This window comes from Vombatus ursinus, unplaced genomic scaffold (assembly GCF_900497805.2).
Source record: "Vombatus ursinus unplaced genomic scaffold, bare-nosed wombat genome assembly UNPS02010219.1, whole genome shotgun sequence".
In the NCBI taxonomy this organism is placed as follows: domain Eukaryota; kingdom Metazoa; phylum Chordata; class Mammalia; order Diprotodontia; family Vombatidae; genus Vombatus; species Vombatus ursinus.
In genome coordinates this window covers 421,311-439,133 of record NW_020949997.1, presented here as the reverse complement: position 1 = coordinate 439,133, position 17,823 = coordinate 421,311, and the positions used below count along the sequence as shown (strand labels likewise).

Sequence of the window (17,823 nt, the reverse complement as noted above, 5' to 3'; positions counted from 1 at the left end):
AATGAAGACTGGCCATACTGTTGTCTTTATGTATACATGTTATATAGGTTAAGCTTATATATGCTAAATATTTGTTGTGCATATACTCGTTAAATACTTTGCTAAATTTATATATGCTAAATACTTGTTGTGCATATACTATGTTAAATCTTATACATGTAGCATATATATGTTAAGCTTGTAAATCAGTGGGCTAAGACTGGCAATCTTTATCTTTCACTTAAAAGTTTGTTCAATTGTTTCAGTCGTATCCAACTCTTTGTGACCCCATTTGGAGTTTTCTTGGCAAAGATACTGGAGTGGTTTGTCATTTCTTCTCTCACCCATTTTACAGATGAGAAACTGAGGCAAACAGGATTAAGTGACTTGCCCAGGGTCACACAGCTAATAAGTGTCTAAGGTCAGATTTGAACTCACGAAGAGGAATCTTCCTGGTTCCAAGCCCACCGCTCTATCCACGGTGCCACCCAGCTGCCTGTTCACTTAAAAATACCAAGTTACGAAAGTATGGATGAATGAATGGATGCATAGACAGACAGATAATATGCATGTATGCATACACACACACACAAAGACAACCGTATGGCCTGTCTTCACCAGAGTTTACAAGACTACACTCAGACCACTTTATGCCAAATTAAGACCATATAAAATGCAGAAGCAGTGGGACACAGTGGCAGAAACACTTGACTTGGAGTCAGAGGGCATGAGTTCCAATTCCAGGTCCTCCATTTGCTAGTTTTCATGGCTATGGGCATCTCCGAGCCTCACCTCCATTTGTGAAATGATGACAGTAAGCCTTGTCCTACTAATTTTATGAGGAAGTTGTAAACTTCAGAGTATTATGTGATGATGTGTTATTTTTAAGACCATTAATTGATACATATCCTGAGCCTGGTTCACCAAATGCAAAATTGGCACCGGCACAGTTTTTCTGCAGACCCTTCCAACTCTCCCCACACTCTGAATGCTCTCTCCTCTCCACAGGCACCCAGGGCTCACATCTGCCTTAGTTCCTGGTGTCAGAGGTAACCTATTCGTACTAAGGAACATGAAGTACCCTCTCCATGTGGTTTTGGGGCCTGAGATCAAACAGAGAGGATACTGGGAGGGAACACGACCAAAAGGGAGATGCAGTATCATCTACTTTATTTATACATGTATATATATTTTCATATCTTTATACACAATGGCTTTCAAAGAAAATCATTTTTACCTTGCACTGTAACCCGCTCCGCCCTCACCCTATGTATGACCTAGAGCTCAGTACCTGGTGCACAGCCCACCTCACCCTGTGGCACAGTCCCCACCTGGTCAGGGAAAACAACCCTTTAAGTCTCTAAAATGGGGCTTACAAGCCTGCCCTTACTGCCTCCATCAGGAGACAGAGAGAGCCTGGCAGAAAAGAAAAATGTTCCAACCCTTGAAATGGTCCCCAAACTCAATCCCCAAGAGCTCCCAGGATCCCACTACCCACCACCTCCTCTCCCATAGAAGCTTCCCATTGGCAAAGACCCCCCAGCAGAGTTCCTCAGATGAAAGATGTGGGAGCAGGGGAGAGGAAAGAGAGATCCGGGAGAGCACCTTCAGGAGTGGGAGCTCAGCGCATGGCGGGCTGAGTAGCGCTGTCGGGCATGTTTCTCACAATACAGCTCATCACCCACCCAGAAGTGGCCCCGCATCTTCAGGTTTAGCCCACAGTCCAAACAGGTGTAGCAGCCGGGGTGTCGATACCGCCCATCCTGTATCCGTACAGCCTGGTTCCTGCAGGGGGAGAAAGGAAGTGTTACCAACCAGTAACACCAATAATGTAGGAGGCAGTAAGCCGGATAAGGATGATGTAACAAGAACCTAGTCTTCTAGGGATCAATCCAACAATAGGGTGGGGAGGAAGGGGAGCAAAAAAAATCATAGGGAAAGAGTGGAGACTTGGTTCGTTTACCCAAAGGGATCATCATGTCCATCTACTGCCAGTAGTGCCCAAAGGGGAAACCCATATCTATTGGGAGATCTCAAAATCGATCGTTACCTCCCTCTCCAAAACTTTCCAGGACTCACAATGGAGGACAAGTAGGAACATCGCCCTGGTCCATTCAGGGGCACAAACCCTGCCCTCCAAACACACTGGCACACTACCACATACCCCCTAGTGATCTTGAGACTTCAGAGAAATGGAAAGGAGTCCTCCTCCCCAAAAGGGTGAAGCAGAGCTTGAGGCTTATTGAATCCACTTTCTACCCCATTTGAGAAGGAGATAAAGGAGGACAGAGAGCCCAGTAGAAAGGAATAGCTGTGAGAAGTATTCTGAAGAAGAAAAAGAATTCAGAAATAAAGACCTTTGAAGAAAAAAAAATACTCAACGCCTTGCATGTAAAGCTCTATGGACTTATACTACTCAAGTTATTTTCACAGCTATTATTTCCTCCTCAGTTTGCCTTTTAAATCCGACATTGCCCCAACCTACGTACCCAGACTTCTCATACGTTATTTCCATTCTCAAATTCTACAGTCCAACTAAGATGGCTTTCCTGCTGTCACTCACACATAATACCCCATCTCCCATCTCTGTGGCTTCACACTGGCAGTTTCTCATGCCTGGAACGCATTTACTCTTAGAGTGAATCCCTGGTTTCCTTGGAAACTCAACTCAAGTGCCACCGCCTCACACAAAAAAGCTGTCCTGACCGCCCCCCCCAAGGGGCTAGTGCCCTTCCCCTCTCCACACACCAACCCAGCATCACCCACTCAGTCACTAAAGTGCAGGTCTGACCATGGTACACCCTTCCTCAAATGCCAGTGGCTCCCTATTACCCTCAGGTTTTAAAGCTCTTCCTAACCTGGTCCCTTTCTACCTTTGAGGCTTCTTGACTCCCTCCACAGACCCCCTGATCCAGTCTCACTGACTTCCTCTACCCCTTTTCTCCATGGTTTTGTACTGACACCCCATGCCTGGAATTGCTATCCTTCCTCATGACCATCTCTTAGAATTCCTGGCTTCCTTCAAGACTTGGCTCAATGCCACCCACTTCGGGAGGCCTTTCTGAGTTTCCCCAGCTGCAAGGGCCGCTAAGGTTACCATTTACTGTCTGCATTCACTTCTGTAGCTATTATCTCCCCCATTAGACTGTACACTCCTTGAAAAAAAGGGCTATTTTTTCTCTTCCTTGGATCCCCAGGGCTTACAATAGTGCTTGTTGGTATATGCTTGCTAATTGACTGATTAATCTACCTCTCTGAAGGAGATGGAGAAGAGAAGGAAAGAGAGGAGAAAAAGACAAGGTGATAAAGATGTTCCCTCAGAACTGAAATTTTCCGGGCTAAAAATTGTGCTTCTAAAACAAGTGGGTCTTTCTGCTAGCTTTGCTCTCAAGTTCCAAGGCTGGGGACATCGATGCCCATTTTAAAGAGACACGAATGGCACCCTGACTCTGGGATAAGAGTCTGCCCTATCCCAGGACCACCATCCGGTTCCCCCACCACCACTTCCCAGTAGCCACACTCACGTGATATTGGTGTTGCATTTCTCACAGATGTGAAATCTGGGTGGTGTGGTCTGGGCAGTACCAGCTGGCCTGGAGGCCAGTGGACTCAGTGAGCTGGGCAGGTAAGCAGAAGTGCCATCTACAGAAGAAAGACAGGCAGTGCCACACTCACCCCTGCACCAGAGAATTTCCCTTCATTGTCTAACCCACCTCCCCAAGGTCATTCATTTGAACATTAAATCATACATATGTACTGCCTTATGTTAATTGCTTTACATGTCTTCTTTGGCCTCCTGAATGTCTCTACTTTGCATTCAAGGTCCCCTACAATCCCACCACAGTCTACATTTCAAGTCACATCTACTGCCCCTTTAGGTGGAACCCTCCATTCTGGCCAGGCCCCACAGGGACTCCCTGCTCCCTTTTACATTCCTACCTCTTGACTTTTGCCCTTGACATGACTGCCCCCTAGATGCCCTCTCCTCCAGTCCTACCTGTTCCACAAATCTCTCCCTAATTACCCCAGCCCAAAGCAAACTCCTCTGCCTCTGACATCGTACAGCATCTGCTGTCTGGAGCCCTTATTTGGCACTTAGCATATACAATTAACTCTGTATGTGTATTTGCTCTATCTTGCAAACAAGATTTCAAGTTACTTACAGGTGAATAGAGATGGGAATATGGACTGGAGCCATGGTTAAATTGGTATAGGATGCTCTTAGAGAGTTGCTTAGAGCACTGAGAAGTTAAGTGACTTTCCCAGGGTCACACCATCAGTTATAGGCATTTAGGTGGTATAGTGGTTAGAGTTCTGGGTCTGAAGTCAGGAAGACCTGAGTTCAAATCCGACCTCAGACACTTACTAACAGTGTGACCCTGAGCAAGTCACGTAACCTCTGCTGTTTCAGTTTCCTCATCTGCAAAATGGGGATAATTATAGCACCTACCTGTCAAGGTTGTTGTGAGCATCAAATAAGAAAATAATTGTAAGGCACTAACACATATTAAGTGCTATATAAATGTTAGGTATTATCATCATCATCATTATTATTTATTATTACTATTATGTCAGAGATCAGTCAATAAATATTTATTAAGCACTTACTATGTGCCAGGCACTATACTAAGTGCTAGTGACATAAAAGAGGTAAAAGACAGTCCCCCTGCTCTCAAGAAGCTCACAATCTAACGGACATGACAACAAACAAATTATGTACAAACAAGCTCTCTACAGAATAAAAAGGAAATAATCAACAGAGGAAGGCAAGAGAATTGAGAAGGTTGGGAAATATGTTCCTGTAGAAGACTGGGTTTTAGTCGGGACTCAAAGGAAGCTAAAGAAGCCAGTAGGTAAAGATAAGAAGGGAGAGCATTGCAGACATGGAGGACAACCAGAGAAAATGCCCAGAGCTGAGGACTAGCTGAGGACTGGAATGTGTTGTTTGTGAAACAGACAGGAGAGGGCAGCTAGGTGGTGCAGTGAATAGAGCTCTGGCCCTGGAGTCAGGAGGACCTGAGTTCAAATCCAGCCTCAGACACTTCACACTTACTGGCTGTGTGACCCTGGGCAAGTCACCTAACCCAGACTGCCTCACCAAAAAAAGAAACAGAGAGGAGACCAGTGTCATTGGATCAAAGAGTGAGAAGGTATAAGAAGACTGGAAAGGGGAGGAGCTGGGTTATGAGGAGCTTTGACCCTGGAGGCAACAGGGAGCTACTGGAGTTCATTGAGTAAGGGAGATGGCATGGTTGGATCTGCACTTGAGGAAAGTCACCTTAGCAGTTGAATGGAGGATGGGGTGGAACGGGGAGAAACTTGAAGCATGCCGACCCACCAGCAGGCTACTGCAGTAATCCAGGTGTGAGCTACTTAGGCCTGCCCCAGAGTGGTGCAGTGTCAGAGGATAGAAGGGGGGGTATTCAAGATATGTTGCAACGGTAAAATCGACAAGCAATAGATTGGATATGGTGGGGTGAGAGATAGTGAGTGAGGAGTCCAGGACTACTAGGTTGTGAGCTGGAGGGACTGGAAAGCCTGGAGGGAGGATGTAGAGGAAAGATAATGAGTTCAATTTTGGAAATGTTGAGTTTAAGATGTCTGCTGGCCACCCGGTTTGAGATATCTGAGAGGCAGTTGGAGATGCAAGAATGGAGGTCAGTGAGAGGTCAAGGCAGGAAAGGTATATTTGAGAATCATTAGCATAGAGATCATAATTAAATCCACAAAGTTGATTAGATCATTAAGTATAGTATAGAGGGGAAGAAGAGAATAGGGCTCAGGACAGAGCTATAGGACACCTACAGTTAGAAGGCTTGACCTAGATGAGGATCCAGCAAAGGAGAAGGAGTGGTCTGATAGGTAGAGGAGAACCAGGAGAGAGTGGTGTTCCAAAGACCTAGAGAGAAGGGAGTATTAAGGAGAAGAGGGTGATCACTAGTGTCAAAGGCTACAGAGATGTCAAGGAGAATGAGGATTGAGGAAAGGCCATCGGCTTTGGCAATTAAGAGATCATTAGTAACTCTGAGGAGAGCAGTTTCAGTGGAATGATGTGGTCAGAAGCTGGGCTGTAAAGGATTAAGCAGTGAGTGAGAGGAAAGAAAATGGAGGCACCTCTTGTAGATGGCCTTTTCAATGACTTTGGCCATAAAGAGCCGAAGAGAAACAGGACAACAATCAGAAGAAACAGAAGGATCCAATGAGGGTTTTTGAGTTTGGGGGAGACGTAGGCATGTTTGTAGGCAGTAAGGAAGAAGTCAGAGTGAGATTGAAGATAAGTGAGAGAGTGGGGATATTGAGGGAGATGGGATCCCTTGTACAGATGGAGGGGTTAGCCTTAGTAAAAGCTGCTTCTTCCTGTGAAAAAGGCACATGAGTGATGAGGTGAAGAAGAGAGAACAGGGACTTCATGGAAAATGGCCTCAAATTTTTCTGTAAAATGTAAGGCAAGGTTCTCAGCTAAGAGGGTGGGGGAATTGGGATCCATGGTAGGCGTGGGAGGGATTTGGAAGGTTTGGAAGAGCCACTATGAAGAATGAGATAGTGAGTTGATGAAGGATGTACAGTAGGATTGCCCAGTAGCAGGAAGGGTCCAGTTGAGGTTTTATAACATAGATCTGGAGTGGACACTGTTACATGATTTTCTCCACCTTCATTAAGTAGCACGTGTGTGCAGGTATGAAGGCAGCAGATGGCAGGGTGATCTAAGGCTGAGGCTTAGCCAAATGAAATCATCAATATGATAAGGGGTCAGGGACTCAAAGCAGAAAGCATAGAGTTAAACTAATTCAACAAGGGGTCAAGAGGGAAAAAGAGGAGAGAGTGGCTAGTGGAGATTGATGGCCTGGGAGAAAACTGAGGACTCAAGGGATTGCAGGTCCAGGATTGTGTACAAAGAGTAAGGGGTTGGTAAGGCAAGGCAAAGGGAGAGATGGAAAGTCAACAGATTACGTTCAGATAAGGGGATTTCTCAATTCTTAAACATGGAGGTGGTGCATTTGTGGGTTGTTTGTCCTTGGTTCTCAAAGAGGACCGATGACATCAGGAAGGTGATGTCTCGACTTGTAAGTGAATAGGATTTAAGTAAGGCAGGGCTGTGCAAAGTCACCAGCCTCACTCTATCCTCTGGAGCCATCTGGGTCCAGTTTGTGGGTGATGGCAAGATCAAGGGTATGGCCATCTTTGTGTGTGTCTGAATTGGGGTGCAGGAGTAGGTCATAGGAAGTGAGTAGGTTGAAGAACTGAGTTGTTAGGGCGTTTGAGGGAGAGTCAATAAGTATACTGAAGACCCCTAGTAGGAGGGCAAGAGTTGGGGATGAGAGAAAAACTCTGAGCAAGGTACAAAACTCACTGAGGAAGGAAAAGGAGTGACCTGGATGTCTGCAGACAAGAGCTTCCAGGATATTGTATCCCCCTTGACACTTCCCCTATGTCTAGCACAAAGGGCCTTGTGCGCCTCTGGCAGCTGGGGACTCCCCTCCCCAAACTCTGGCCTTGCTCTGCCCTTACCTTTCTCCTCTGCTTCCAATGCCTCCTGTAGCATCCTGAAGGAACTGGACTGCCTTGGGGCAGTCCGAGCCTCCAGATTCTCCTGTAACATCTTGAAGACCTCAGAATCTTCCTCTAGGTAAGGCCCTCCCCCTTCAAAGTCCACACTGCGGAGAATGAGGCAGGAATCAGAGGAGGGCTTATGTCAAGAAGGGATGGAGATAGGGAGGAAATTGGGGGGGGGGGGGCGGTGTCAAGGGACCTAAAGGCTGGAGTGGCCTCTACCCCACCCCTCCTCCTCCCAATCCCACCCCGGGACCCCTGGGCTCTAGTCTCCCTCTCCCATTGGCTGGCTGTTTTCAGGCCAAGCTTTAGCCCCTTGGCCACAGATACAATCTTTCCCAAGGCTCACCCCCATACCTGCGCTTGGGGCTAGAGGATCGAGAGCCTCGAAAACCCCCTGGGGAAGGCGGCAGCACCCAGACGGCAGAGTCACCAGCTCGACCAAGCCCAGCCTGGAGGAAGAAAAGGAGAAGGAGGTGAGGGAGGAGCAGGAAGAGGACGGGTCAGCCGGGGCGAAACACACCCCTTTCTCCTATTCAGCCAGCTCGTTTTCCTGCTAAACACTAGAGGGCATGTCTTTCTCATGGACCAAGGAAACTGACGCATCCTCCAGGTGCAGGGAGGGATGACCTTAGAAAAAGAGACTCTCAGAATGTCAGAGCTGAGGGGACACTATCTCCTTCACTATACAGAGGGGGAAACTGAGGCCCAGATAAGGAAAATGAGCTGGGGGAGCAGTGGATAGAGCACTGTACCTGAAGTCAGAAGGATCTGAGTTGAAATTCAGTCTCAGATATTTACTAGATGTGTGACCCTGGGCAAATCATTTAACCTCAATCTGCCTCAGTTTCCTTAATTGTAAAATGGAGATAATAATACACCTACCTCTCAGAGTTGTTGTGAGGATCAAATGAAATAATAATAGTAAAGCACTTACCACAGTGCCTGGCATATAGCAAGTTTTTAATAAATACGTCTTTCCTTCCTTCTTTCCCTTCTTCCCTCCTCCTTTCCTTCCCTTTTCCCCTCCTTTCCCTCCCTTTTTCTTCCTTCTCTTCTTCCTTTCCTCTCTCCTTCATTCCCTCCCTCCCTCCTTCTCTCCCTCACTCTCTAGCTTCCTCCCTTTCTCCTTCCTTCTTTCCCTTTTTTCCTCCTTCCTCTCTCCTTCATTCCCTCCCTCCTTCCCTCCTTCCTTCCTCAGACTCACAGTGAATGAGAGTCCACCCAGGTCTCCTGACTCTCATTCCTAGACTCCTTGAACCTCTCTACACACTCACTCTCGATAGCTCCAAAAAGGCCCCTCAGTTTTGTTCTCAAGCCGGAAGGGACTTTGGGGCCACCTAATCCACCTTCCTCATTTTACAGTCGAGAAAGAAGAGACCTGGAGAAATGAAGAAATGAGTTGCCCAGAGCCACCGAGGTGGTGAGCGTTCAGAGGTGGGGGTCTGAACTTAGTTCTCTGATCTCAGCACTAGTGCCCCTTGAGCTGCATCCAGATGTTTAGGGAGGATGAATGCTTTAACACCCTGGGGTCTACCTGAATGTGATATATGCCCAAGGGCTGGGGTAGCAGGCCCCTATGATGCTTTCTCCCTTACAATATCTGTAGTTCAGGCTTACTCCACAGGCTGTGGGGCAAATCAGTGCCTGCTTATCTGTGAAACCAGCAGATAGTGTACCAACTGGTATCAGCGTCCTAGAAGGGCAAAGTTGGAAGGGACCACTTTGTCCAGCCCCATAATTTCACAGCTGTTATCACAGAGTCGGGATCAGAAGCCAGTCCAGAGCCTGACTCTTAGGCCAAGGCCCATCTGTGGCCATAAGCTGCCTCTCAGATGAAGGCGAGGATCCTGGGTGGTAACTCAATGGCACCCCAGTTGTTTTAGGGCCGCCAGCCCATCAAGAAGTTGCTCCGGTTCTCTAAGGGAAATGCCAAGGGCCTGGTTGTTTGTAGAGGCAGTGTAATGTCATGGAAAGAAATATTGCCTCTGGAACATATATAGCTAAGTGACCATAGGCAAGTCATTTAATTGTTCTGGTCTCATTTTCCTCATCTGTAAAATGGGCTACCTACAGTACTTAACCTCACAGGGTTGTTCAGGGGAAAAATGAGATCATTTTCACAAACCATAAATCATTGTGTAAATGATAGTCATTATTGAAAGAGATCGAGATTGGGTTGGAGGAGGGTGATCAGGCAGGCTACGAGGGGCTTGAAGGGATGGATGGGCAGTGTTTGAAAGAGGAAACTTTCACGGTATTGCAAAGGAGAACAGTGAGAGACAAGAAAGATTTCCTGGAAGTGAAAAAAGATATTTTGGGCTTAAGATCTGCCTGATTTGGAAGGGCCAGGGCAAAGAGAGAGAGGGGATGCCTCAGGTCAGCCCCTCAGACAATAGAAAGGGCTTTGGTCAAAGTCACTACTGACAAGGCCACTTCAGTCTGGGATACCTGCACACCCCAGTTGGACTCAAGATACTGTGGGAATAGAGCTCTAGACTTGGAGTTAGGAAGACCTGAGTTCAGATTCAACCACAAACACTTGCAATGCTTTAGCAATATAGAAATCATAAAGCTTAGGGACCCTGAACTAGTCACTTAACTTCTGGCTACCTCAATGTCATTTGTAAAATGGGGGTAGAGGCGGGGGGGGGGTTGGGGCGGGGGGGCGCTGGACTCAACTCTAAGGCTCCTTTTGTCTCCAAGTCTATGATCTTCTGAGACCTCTTCTACAACTGAAATTTAACATTTCTGAATCTGATAGGTGAATGTGGAGTCAGGAAGACCCAAATTCAAATCCAGCCTCAGATACTTGCTATCTGTGTGACCCTGGGTGAGTCACTTAACTTCTCACTGCCTCAATTTCCTTATTTGTGAAATGGAGATAATGACAACATTTACCTCTCAGGGCTGTTGTGAGGATAAAATGAAGTAATATTTGTAAAATGCTTAGTGCAGTGCCTGGCATATAGTAGGTGCTTAATAAACACTTGTTTCCTTCCCTTTTCTCCCATTTTACCTCAGCAGCAGCACCTAGAAGAAGGCTGCTTGGCTCCCTTATGCTGACCTTTCTAAGCCCTGGATCTATATGATGCCAAAGCAGAAGCTTGCTTTCAACAGGTGGGATGAGGATAGAGTGAGGACAACAAAAAGTTCCCTTCCCTCCCTTAGCCACCCAGCGCAAATTTCCCTATAGATTGAGTGTCTCTGAGCATAAATGGAAGTTCCCTTAGAGATCTAGTCCTGGTCCTCAATTTCCAGATAAGGAAACAAACCCAGAGAGGAGAGGAGATTAGTTCAAGGTTTTATGGGGCATCTTCTAGGGCTGTATCCCAAAGAGATCATACAAATGGGAAAAGGACCCACATGTACAAAAAATATTTATAGCAGCTCATTTTGTGGTAGCAAAGAACTGGAAATTGAGAGGATGCCCATCAATTGGGGAATGGCTGAACAAGTTGTGGTATATGAATGTAATGGAATACTATTGTGCTATAAGAAATGATGAGTAGGTGGACTTCGGAAAAACCTGGAAAAACATGTATGGTCTGATGCTGAGTGAAGTGAGCAGAGCCAGAAGAACGTTGTACGCAGTAACAGTCACGTTGTGTGATGACTAATATTGATAGACTTAACCCTTCTCAGCAATGCAAGGATCTAAGACATCTCCAAAAGTCTCATGATGGAAAATGCTATCCACATCCAAAGAAAGAACTACGGAGTTTGAATGCAGATTGAAGCATACTATTTGCTATTTTTTTCTTCTGTTTTGTTTTGTTTTCTCTTTCTGGTGGTTCCTCCTATTGGTTCTAGTTCTTCCACCACAGACAGACTTTAACTTTAGAAACTTGTTTCTTATAAGACACCAGGACTCAGAGCCTTAACTAGGACAATAATAACAATAATAATTATTTATTATTATTATTGATAAATGCTAGCATTTATACATCACTTTAAGATTTTCAAAGTGATTTACGAACATCTCATTTGGTCCTCATAACAACCCTGGGAGGCAGGTGCCATTATTATCCCCATTTTTTTTACAGGTTAAGAAACTGAGGTAGACAGAGACAAGTGACTTGTCCAGAGCCATAGAGCAAGTAAGTGCCTAGAGCAGGATTTGAACTCAGGTCTTCCTGACTCCAGGCCCAGTCCTCCATCCACTATGCCACCACAAACTGTTCCTGGGACAAGTAGACACCCTCCTCTGTTGGAGAGAACAGATAGGATATTGCCCCATGGGGGAAGAGGGAGATCCCACCCGAGATACCAATTCCAAGGCTATGCTAAAGAGCAGGACGGGACAAGAGAGAAGTTCATCCCAACTCACCATCAGAGATCTTTCTATTTTTGCTAGTTATTCTTGGTAACTAGGTGCTAAGCTTTATGATTTCTATATTGCTAAAGCATTGCAAATATTGTTCTCTCAGTTTGTTGCTCCAGGACAAAGCTCCAGTCCCCTCATCTTAGCTGAAGTTTCTGCAGGACTCCAAGGCTCCAGCGGAAACCTCGATGGAAGAGGGCAAGCAAAGGCATCTCTCCTAGAACCTCCTAACCTGCCTGGGGTAGCCCTCTCCACAGAGTCGACCGCCTGGCCCCATCTCACCCATCCAACCTCAGCTTCCGTTCTCCCTAAGGGACAGCCTCTGACTCCTCCCAGGTTGATTTGCTCACCATTTCCCAATCCATAAGCTTCACTGCCCACTTTATTCCCGTTCTCCCTCACTTTCCACCACCCTGGTCCAAAACGTCTTCCTACTTCTCTTCAAGGCTTAGATTAAGTCCCATCTTCCACGAAGCCTCTCCTGGCTTCCCACAGTGAGCTCTCGATTCCCTGAACCTCTACTAAACTTAATACAAAAATCTTGAAAAGAGAGACCGTGTCTTTCTGCTATATCCCTCCTTCATCATGATGGGTATAGTCAGTAATCAACCATTAGACCAATCAAACTTTGACTAATCAAATTTTTTTCACAAAAGCCTGGCCCTCCTGCCTCACCCTCCATCCCCAGAAACCCTCTGCCCCATGGGAGGCCAGCTCTGGGGGCCAGCAGCTAGACCCTATCCCCCTCACCCCAGCAGCTGGATACTATATGTCTCACCACGGACAGCTGGAGTCCATCCCAATAGCACCGTTGCCCTCCTCTTAAGAGGGCTTAGGCCATGACCAGGCAAAAGTAGGGAGGTGGGAGAGGTGAATGGATGGAATGCATATGTGAGGAGCATAGGCAGAATCAGGACATGGCCCCATCCCAGGAGAGACAGGACGATGCCAGGAGCTGTCTGAACTACTAAAAAAATAGGGAAGCAGGGTTAAAATGAGGAAGAACAAGCCCTGTCGCTGGGGGGGGGGGGGGGGGGGGGGGGGGGGGGGGAACAGAGGAGGAATTTCTCAGGGGATGGAGTGGGAGCCAAAAGGGAAGCATCCCAACAACAGCAGCAAAACTATTTCACTCTCAGCCCAAGAGAAACACAAAAGGAGGGAGGAAGCCAGCAAGTGTGGGGGCTGAGGCTTTCGGGAATTGAGAAGAACCGAGGGGAGGTGCTGAACAGCACTGGCACAAAAGCACCCGTCCCACGGGGGCAAAACTGCCGGGAAAGGATAGGCATCCCTCCACCTGAGAAGTGAGCAGCTGTCACTAGGAGACGAGAGCGGCAGCAGGAGAGCATCCCTTTCTTCCCCGGGGGCTGCCCCAACCCCCAGGGTCCCACCACTAGACAGGCCCAGGTGGGACTGAGGCAACCCATGACTCTTTTTTTCCTTCTCCTCCTTACCTGCCGGCTGCTAAGATGGCCCCGAGAATTCAGGTGTTCAGCATAGACAGAAGATGGGGAATACGATAAGCTCTGGAAACTGAAACGGAAAAAAGAGAAATGTTTGACCCTGGTTTCCTTGTCACAGGTTAAGGAAAGACACTGGCCACCCGCACCCCCTATAAGAATTATGGGAGGAGGGGCTGGAAACAGGGGTGTCTACTAGCAACTACATTACAGAGGTGGGGACTGCGGCCTCGAGGCCACCGTGGGGCCAAAGTTTGGCCCTTTGACAAGGGCCTTTTCAAATGGCAGCACTTGAGGACCTAGGGGGCCACATGGGGCCTTGAGGCTACAGGTTCCCCTCCCCTGGACTAAAACAACAGAGATTTCCAGCCAATGAAATGTGAAATTGGACCCAAGTGGCCCCATGTCCCAGCTCTCACCTGCTGCTATTCACCACCTCTCCTGGCAGGGTGTGGGAACTGGGAGGGGGTGGGGTGGAGAAAGAGCTTCGTGACGGTGGAGGGCTGAGGGAAGCTGGGCTGGAGTAAGAGGACCTCAGCGAGGTCTGGCTGTCAGTTCTAGTCCTCATGGGGTTCTGAAGGGAGAAAAGATTCCGTGAGGGAGAAGCATTCCAGGAAACAAGGCTTCTAGTAGCAGGCCAAGGATGGGGAGTGGGATGTCTTACCTGGAAACAGGAAGCCAGTTCCAGGGAACTCCCACCATTGGTTTGGCCGGGAGAAGATGCCTGAGACCTGGGAAATGGAGGAAGAAAGAGGATTATGGGGAGGATCTTAAAATAGCAAAGCCAGAGTGTTTTGGGTCTTTTTTTTGTTTTGTTTTTTTTTAGGCAATTGGGATTAAGTGACTTGCCCAGGGTCACACAGCTGGTAAGTGTCTGAGGCTGGATTTGAACTCAGGTCCTCCTAACTCCAGGGCTGGTGCTCTATCCACTGTGCCACCTAGCTGCCTGCAGAGAGGTTCTTAAAAGTCACATACCTGGGAAGGGAACCTTAGAGTTGAAGTCCAACCTCCTCATTTTACAGATGAGGAAACCGAGACCCAAAACAGTGAAATTATTTGCTCAAGGTCATGCAAGAAGAGCTGAGGTTGAAACCCTCTTATTTCACATCCAGTGGCTTTCCCACCAGTTCACATTGTGCCCCACCATTTGGTCTGACCCTCCGCCAGAGGCCAAAGCAGTTGATTTCTGCCTCTCTGCACTTTCACATTCAGCTTGCTTAGTAAGCTTTTTGAGAGCAAGAGTTGAGCTGTATTCACCTATCTCTTTTTTTCCAGCCCTGTAGGGTCTCCAGCATGGTATAGGCCTGAACAAATGTTTGTTGAATTTGAAATCTCCACTTCGTGCTTTTATTGATGAGGAAACTGAGACCCAGAAACTGAAAGGGACTTTCGCAAGGTCACACAGCCAGTTAGTGACAGGGCTGGGAGGAGCCCAGGTCTTTCCCATCCCAGTTTGACAATCTTTCCTTCCCCTCCCATTTATAGCCCTGTCCTAAATTGAAGAAGACTTCATCTAATTTCTGACCCAACTAATCATGTGACCAAGTCCCAAGCCCTCAACCTCAGAAGTGGGATTTCAAAGGAAGTAAGCTTGCCAGGGTGGGGGACACCACAGAACCTCCTGTCATCCTTATCTGTAAAACAGGGGTGCTAGAACCCATCCTGTGAGGTTCCTGTGCTGATTCTGAGCATAGAATAAGACAAAATAATAATAGTGACAATAGCATTTACAGAATGCCTTATGGCTTGCAAAGCACTTGATATATATTATCTCATTTGATTCTTAAAACAACCCTGGGAGGTAGGTGCTGTTATGATCCCCATTTTACAGATGAGGAAACTGAGGCAGACAAAGGCCAAATGACTTTCCCAGGGTCACACAGCTGATAAGTGTCTGAGGCAGGGTTTTAACTTGGGTCTTCCTGACTCCAAGTGCAGCTCTCTACCCACTGTGCTACCTGGCCTCTATGTGCATGCAAAAGCAGTCAATAAAGTCTCCAATGCTTCCTACATATGGGGAGTTCCATAGGGCAGTGCCAACCGCTAGGTAACACCACTTCCTTTACCTCATCCCTGTTCTGGATACCCCTTCTAGATCCTTCCTTGGGTTTAGGAACTAGTTTTGAACTGAAAACTGGAAGTCATTAAGAGGCCAGGAGCCCAGCCAAGGATAAGGGATGGGGGTGGGGTGTCCGAGAGGAGACTAGGAAGAGGTGGGAGGAGGAAGGAGGTGACCCTCCCCTACCACCGCTGCCTTGTCCTAGGCACCACCATAATTTTTTAGATGTCTGGCCGCTCTGTGGGAAAGTTAAAAGAAACCTCATTTACCACTCCACATTCTAGCCTTTAGCCACTTAAGGGAAGGGGGAGAAGGGAGAATCAGGAAAGGGGAGTTCAGGGCACGGGGCCCAACAAAGAACATTCCCTCTGCCCTTTCTCTGCCTCAGAGTTTCTGAATCCCACAGAAGTGAACCCCAAGACAAAGGACAGGGTGGGGATGGGTCAGAAGGGCAGAGAACTGCGTTCAGCAAGGAAGGGGGAATTTGCCACTGAGGCCTTGACCTGCCAGGTGCTGCGTTGGAGTCCCGAGGGACTTGGCGGCAGCTTTACCAACCCTGGTGGGGACTAGAGGGGGAGGCTAGATCATGTTCTCAACTCCCCCACCCCTACTCGGCCTGTTGCCTGCTGTGGATTTTGGTCCTGTTCCCAGATGCCATGAGGCCCTTCCCGTCCTCAGGAACCACTTCTGTAAACACTCACAGCCCAGAAAGGCATGAAGGAGTGGCTAGAGGAGGCCAAAGATGGCAGCAGCAGAAGGGCATCGGGTCTACCAAATTCAGCCACCCAATGCCAGTCTTGCCCCAGGGCACTAATGTCCCCTAGATATCATGGTGGCTTCTAGCACTGCGAAAAGTGGAGGCATAGAGGGACAGGCCTGTGCCCTCTCCAAATGAGAAAAGCCTGAGGAGACAATACAATGGAGACCATGACTCAGGCCAAAGGGAGCTCCTCCCAGAGGTATCTCCTGGCTTGGGGATGTCTCTGCATTCCTGGTTTCTGAGTCACTAGGACACCCAACCCCAGAGAGTCACCTGTTTCCCCCATAACCCTTGCCTTCAGGCTCAACACCCCACCATACCCACTGGCTCTGCCTTGAACTTGGAAGGTGGTAACACCAAAGTCAGGGCAAGAGAGAAAAGAGACTAGAAATGGCAAAGGTGCAAAGGTAAAAGAGGGAGCTAGGGCAGGGAGTAAAACCTTTGCAATTCAGATGCCCCACCCTACACCCTGCTAAGGTGGTACTGCTCCATTTTAGAGATGCCAAGGAGGATCCCAGCTCAAGAGAGACACCAAACCACATCTGCTTCCCCCTCACCCCTGAGGAGCCCACATGTCCCGCCCATGCTCACGCCCTGCACACTCCTAAGAACCAGTCAAACCTGGGCAACCAGGTGCCTGATGCCAACCCGCCCGGCCCTGCCCATAGTTGCACACCTAGATCGGGAGCACCCATCCTCCAGTGAGCTTACAGAAACAGAGGTGCCCACCCAGCTTCCCTACCTCCTTCACCCTCTGACCAAAGGACAGCCTGGGGTCCCAGTACTGCCTCCGCCCAAAATCTCACTCCTAATGTCTCATGAGGCATCCACTCCAAGCCTCGTGGGAGCCCTGGGGACCATGCCAGTGGCACCTGGGTAAGAGGAACATACTAATTATTAGGTAAAGAGGGGCCCATAAACTACCTGTCCAGCTGCAACCGCAGAGGGGATGGGCTCAGCTTGATCTTACTCTGGGCCTCAGCGTGAAGCATGCTTCCTGCATTCTCCCCATTGATGGCCACAATGACATCTCCAGGTCGGAGGTCAGCAGCTTCAGCTTTTCCTCGCTCAGTCACCTTCAGAGGATGAGGAACCATGGGTCAGAAGTAGTTCTGATTAGAGTGGGGAGGTATTCCCTGCCCCCCACCCGAAACCATAAAAATGTATCCCTGACATCCCCCACCACCACATTCTGAACTTCTTATCCTTTCTAGGTATCCATTCTATGTCCTATTTCTTAAGATGTTGTTCTCAGCTGACCTTCAAGAAATTCTCCACCTCCACTCCCACATACAAATTTCCGCTGATAAGGGATAGTTATATTTCTGCACGGGACTCCCAACAATGGAAAATCCTTCAAGGCCCCAAAGGACCTAATTTCTAATGGTGAAATTTCAGGCACAGTGATAGTTTTGGCCAATAGCCCCCCTGAATGACTCAAAGTTAGGACCACTCATCCTTGCACCCAGATTAAGGAGGGGGTGGGGAAGGATGGCATAGGAGCTTGCATGGTACTAGCCCTGATCTCTAGGCCTCTCACTGTAATAATCACTCCAGATGGTTACCAATGATTAGGGGGAAAGGGAGGAGGAAAAGAACAGGGCCTATAGTTAGACACTTGTAATTCCCAGTTAGCCTGGACCAAAACACACACACACACACACACACACACACACACACACACACACACACA

At 48.0% G+C, this 17,823-nt stretch overlaps 1 protein-coding gene across 2 annotated transcripts in view; it reads right to left on the bottom strand.

Moving 5' to 3' along the window:
• Positions 1 to 1,147: 1,147 nt before the first annotated feature.
• PDLIM2 (PDZ and LIM domain 2) overlaps positions 1,148 to 17,823 on the bottom strand; it is a 19,404-nt gene continuing 2,728 nt past the window's right edge. The window contains exons 3-10 of one of the 2 annotated variants that reach the window (XM_027853944.1): positions 17,055 to 17,206; positions 13,976 to 14,042; positions 13,731 to 13,885; positions 13,306 to 13,384; positions 7,888 to 7,982; positions 7,489 to 7,634; positions 3,504 to 3,621; positions 1,148 to 1,764 (exon numbers count right to left, since the gene is read on the bottom strand). In XM_027853944.1, the coding sequence (XP_027709745.1) occupies positions 1,587 to 1,764; positions 3,504 to 3,621; positions 7,489 to 7,634; positions 7,888 to 7,982; positions 13,306 to 13,384; positions 13,731 to 13,885; positions 13,976 to 14,042; positions 17,055 to 17,206 (990 nt within the window). In that variant the 3' untranslated portion in view covers positions 1,148 to 1,586. The remainder of the gene's footprint in view (positions 1,765 to 3,503; positions 3,622 to 7,488; positions 7,635 to 7,887; positions 7,983 to 13,305; positions 13,385 to 13,730; positions 13,886 to 13,975; positions 14,043 to 17,054; positions 17,207 to 17,823) is intronic. The other variant, XM_027853945.1, reaches the window with a different exon arrangement.